Consider the following 4898-nt stretch of genomic DNA (forward strand, 5'->3'; position numbering starts at 1 on the left):
ACAGTGTGTAACAGAGCCAGTACTTGCCAACAGTGTGTAACAGAGGTGTGACCGACTGCTCAAGAAGTTAACCAACCAATCAGTGACAGAGACTAAAGTAAAGTTATACAACTCAGACATCTCTACGAAGCTGTCATAACCTAACCTAACCTAAAGGTATCTTAACCTAAGCTAAACTAATGTACCTTTAACGTAACCTAACCCCCAGAATAGCATTAGGTACTGTACTGTACTGTACTATACTGTACTGTACTGTACTGTACTGTACTGTGCTATACTGTACTGTACTGTACTGTACTGTACTGTGCTATACTGTACTGTACTGTACTGTACTGTACTGTGCTATACTGTACTGTACTGTACTGTACTGTACTGTACCCAGTTAGTGAGTGAGGCTTCAGGGTGTTGCCTCAGTAAAGGCTACTTTGTTTACTGCTGCCAGTGTACCACCAGGACAATGGTACACCTGTAGTGTACCACCAGGACAATGGTACACCTGTAGTGTACCACCAGGACAATGGTACACCTGTAGTGTACCACCAGGACAATGGTACACCTGTAGTGTACCACCAGGACAATGGTACACCTGTAGTGTACCACCAGGACAATGGTACACCTGTAGTGTACCACCAGGACAATGGTACACCTGTAGTGTACCACCAGGACAATGGTACACACTTGTGATGGAAATTACCACTAACATTTTTTTATCACCTTAAGTTTTAAGTAAATTAGTCATTAAGTTTATTAAGCTGTGGCCTTATAGTTATGTTCAATATACTATACTGTATGGTGAATAACAGATGCCCTCCATAGTGCCATAATGTAATTGTGTAAAAATCAAAACATAATGTACAGTCCCAGACGAACATTCTTGATAGAGCCAAGGTGGATGGTGTGAAGTCAACTCCACCCTTACTGGACAGCGGGTCATTATCAGTGTTGCCACTCCTGAAAAAACAAAGTTTAACGAATTCGTGTCTGAATCTTTCCAGATCGCTAAACAGAATTTGAAGTATTAAAAAATTATGTAAATTCAAATTATTTTAATTTTAATCAATACAGTGCTACAGAATATACAGTCTCTCCTCGACTTATGACGGGGTTCAGTCCCGACGACCAGGTCGTAAGTCAAAAAGGCGAAAATAATACAGTATGACCTACCAGTAACCCGTTTTGTCAAATAATGTAAAACTTGATTGGGTAAATTGTTTTGTGAATTTTTAACAAAACAATGACATCCTTCCCTAGTCCTCATTGAGAAATGATTGTTGAACTACTTGTATGTGTGTTGAGGGGGTAATGAACGGACAATGACGCCCTGTCGAGTAAGGGCGGGGGCGGACTTTACACCCTCCGCCTTGACTGTATCAACAACTTTCGTCTGGGACTGTATATATATATTTCTTGTGAATGTACAAATAAAATTGCCATCTTATTACAATTGTTTTTGTTCTTGTCCTTTCTAAAATTTCTTCTTCTTTTATTTAATTGGAATTTTTTTTTTTTAAGTAAATGTTTATAACTACAGTAGGTCAGGGAGTGTGGATATAATCATAAATATTACTTGGGGCAAATAACGGAAAAGTACCGTTGTTTTTATACCCCTGGAGAAAGTGTCCCTCATATGCGTAGAGTAAAGTCTGATACTTCGTAAGGGCATGAGCCTCTGTTATTTTGAATTATGGGAGTTTTACTGAATAGTAGTTCCCTGCCAACATATACCATACTTTACAGCATATAAGACTGGAAGGGAACGGAATTCGGGGAAATGTCCTAGCGTGGATAGAAGACTTTCTACATGACCGCAAGCAGTGTGTGGTGATTAATGGCACAAAATCATCATCTTTACCTGTCACAAGTGGGGTACCACAGGGCAGTGTATTGGGCCCGCTGTTGTTTGTTTGTTTCATAAATGACATGCCTGACGTTGTACACTCCTCCATACAAATGTTTGCCGATGACGCTAAGTTATTCCGGGAAATTAAGAACCAAGCGGACTGTGAAGCACTGCAGAAGGACCTCTGTGGGCTCCAGGAATGGTCGAAGGAATGGCTGCTGAGATTCAATGTCACGAAGTGTAAGAGGATGCACCTGGGGCGTACCAATGGTAAGGAGGCGTATCATATGTCCCAACAGGATGAAGAAACTGCACTAGTTGAGACTGAATGTGAGAAGGACCTCGGTGTGTATGTTAACAATCAGCCGGCCTACAGCCTCCTACCCCATCTCGGCCAATGACAGTGAGCATCTGGTATCTACGTCACGGCCCCTCCAGCCAAAGAGGGTGAATCCCTCTCCCTCAGTTCTTTGTTGTGGGGGATCTACACTCTGATACTGATTAAAGTAAAAAAACCATAAGTGGGTGGGAGCTTTGTTGCTTCAAGTCAACAACCCAGTACATCACTTCATGATGCGCTACCTACCATCTGCAAGTACAGTGGTACCCCACTTAACGCGGTCAATTGAACCCAGAGGGTCCCGCGTTAAGTGAAAACCGCGTTAAGTGAATAACAGAACATATGGGATTAATTCCAATAGAACCCAGCCCGACCCCCAAACTCCACTTTTTGACGACAAATAACTATGTTGTAGTAAAAATTCTATCTTAACTTTATGGTGGCATGAAAAACAAGTAATATAGAAGAGGTTAGGTTAGGAAAGATAAAGGTTAACATAGGAAAAATAAAGAATAGGTTAAAAAACGAAAAGTTTTAAGGAACACTCACGGTAGTAGAAGAGATGGGTCGGCATACGGGGATGGAGGCTGGTTCCGAGGCAGAGGGCAGATTACTGCCCCTCAGGTGAATCACCATTACTAGGTGAATCACCATTACTAGGTGAATCAATATCACTGTCACTTACAGTTGTCATGGCTTCCCTGACAAATCCCTCAAAATCAACTTCACTATCACTATCACTGGCTTGGGCTGGCTGTGGTGGGTTGCGGGCGAAGAACTCGGTTATGCTTTTCTGACGGCTGGCTTTGATGTTGTCATGATACACCGTGATGTACGGCTCCATAGCCTGCACCAGCCGGGTATGGAAGACTTCATAGCGGTCATCGTCATTGTCGCGGGAAAGGAAGGACTTCATTTTCTCTGCACACTCCATGGCACCCTTAATATCACTATGAGTTAAACTGTGTTCTTCGGAGAATGACGCACCTTCTTCCTCCTCTTCACTGGCGGGTTCTTCTTCCAACATCTCGTCGGCAGTCACTTCAGGATCTCTGATCACCTCCATGATGTCTTCGTTGGTGGTCTCGGAGAAGCCTTCAGCTGTAACAGTCTGCGCAGCTTCTCTGGCAAGGCCCACTGCTACTGCAACAGTCTGAACCTGACCAGTAACAGATTGACTCCTCCTCTCACCTGGTATGCCATGCAACACATGTCTCCATGCGTGACGAATCGTAGCAGTAGACAGCTGATCCCATGCCTCCACCAAGAAGTCTACAGCTTGTTTGACGTTAAACTTCTTCCAAAATTGTTTGACGAGAAGTTCTTGAGTCGCCGCCTCTTGTTCCTTGTCCTCGTCGCTTTTGCTCTCGCTGTCGGTGTCACCCAGCTTACGCAACTCATCCTTGGTGTTGGTACAGTCGTTCAGGAGCTTGAATTTCTTTGCCGAGTATGCAGCTTTAACGTTGCAGATTAACTCCTGGTCCATGGGCTGGATTAATGACGTGGTGTTGGGAGGAAGGAAGACCACTTTTACGTTGGGGTGACGATCCATAAGTAGGGGCGAGTGTCCTGGTGCGTTGTCAAGGAGCAACAAAATGTTGAATGGAACATTCTGTTGCTCGCAGAATTTCTGCACGTCAGGAACAAAACAGTTGTCAAACCAGAAGAGGGACAGAGAGGAGGACATCCACGCCTTACGTGCGGTTAGCCAGTGGACATTAAGCTTGTTCATGTCCATATTCTTGTAGGCGTGCGGCTTGCGGGCTTTGTGAATCACCGATAACTTTGGTTTACAGGTACCGGAGGCATTGGTGGTAAAGAGGACGGTGATGCGCTCCTTCTGCAACTTCCGGCCCCAAATCTTGCTCGCAGACTGGACAACGAAGGTCTTGGAAGGTAACTTTTTCCAGAAAAGACCAGATTCGTCCATGTTAAACACCTGGTCGTCAGTGTACTGTCCTTCCTCCATAATCTCACGTAAAAACGGAGGAAAAACTCTAGCCGCCGCACGGTCAGCACTCGCTTCCTCACCAACAATGCTGATGTTGGTGACCTTGTTCCTCCTCTTAAACCTATGCAGCCAACCATGGGAAGCATTGAAGGGTTTGGGCTCTGCAATTCCCAGTTTACGTGTCACTGCTGCGTATAGCTCACGTGCGTACACCTGCACTGAGCGCGTGTCCACCGCCATGTTGCGTCGCGCCTGACGCACCAAATAACTCACCAGCAAATTTTCCACTTTTGCCAGCACCCTGTTCTGGCAATACCTGATAGATGAAGCACCTGCAGACTTTGTGAGCTTCATGTGCTCCTTTATCTTGGCTGCATCCTTCTTTATTGTACGAATCGTAGATTCGTTGACGCCATGCTGGCGCGCGAGATCAACTTGGCGTCTTCCTTTCTCCAAATCTTGAACAATTTGGTACTTCAGCTCGTAGCTTAATGAACGTCGTGTCTTCTTTGGTTTAGTGCCGCTGGGTCCAGGTAAGGAAAGGTTTCTCTCTGGGGGTGGTGGTCCGGCGGAAGCCATTTTACGGAACAATGGATGCGCGTTAACCCGGCGTGGCCTTGAGGGATGAAACTGCCGCGGCTAGGTCAAGCGTCGTCTCTCCTCCCTCCCTCCCTCCCCGGGGTAGTCACGTCATAATACTTTAAGCCAATTACAGCTAGCAGCAGAGGGGGGTAGGGCTGCATGGCCAATCACAGTCCGAGACGTCA

The 4898-nt window shown here is 45.4% G+C and overlaps 1 protein-coding gene across 1 annotated transcript in view; it reads right to left on the reverse strand.

The window, feature by feature from the left end:
• LOC121879314 (putative uncharacterized protein DDB_G0281733) overlaps nucleotides 1-120 on the reverse strand; it is a 1416-nt gene extending 1296 nt beyond the window's left edge. The window contains exon 1 of the mRNA XM_042385919.1: nucleotides 77-120. Within this exon, the coding sequence (XP_042241853.1) occupies nucleotides 77-120 (44 nt within the window). The remainder of the gene's footprint in view (nucleotides 1-76) is intronic.
• Between the last annotated feature and the right edge of the window lie 4778 nt (nucleotides 121-4898).

Source organism: Homarus americanus, unplaced genomic scaffold (genome assembly GCF_018991925.1).
Source record: "Homarus americanus isolate GMGI-L3 unplaced genomic scaffold, GMGI_Hamer_2.0 scaffold16894, whole genome shotgun sequence".
Taxonomy (NCBI): domain Eukaryota; kingdom Metazoa; phylum Arthropoda; class Malacostraca; order Decapoda; family Nephropidae; genus Homarus; species Homarus americanus.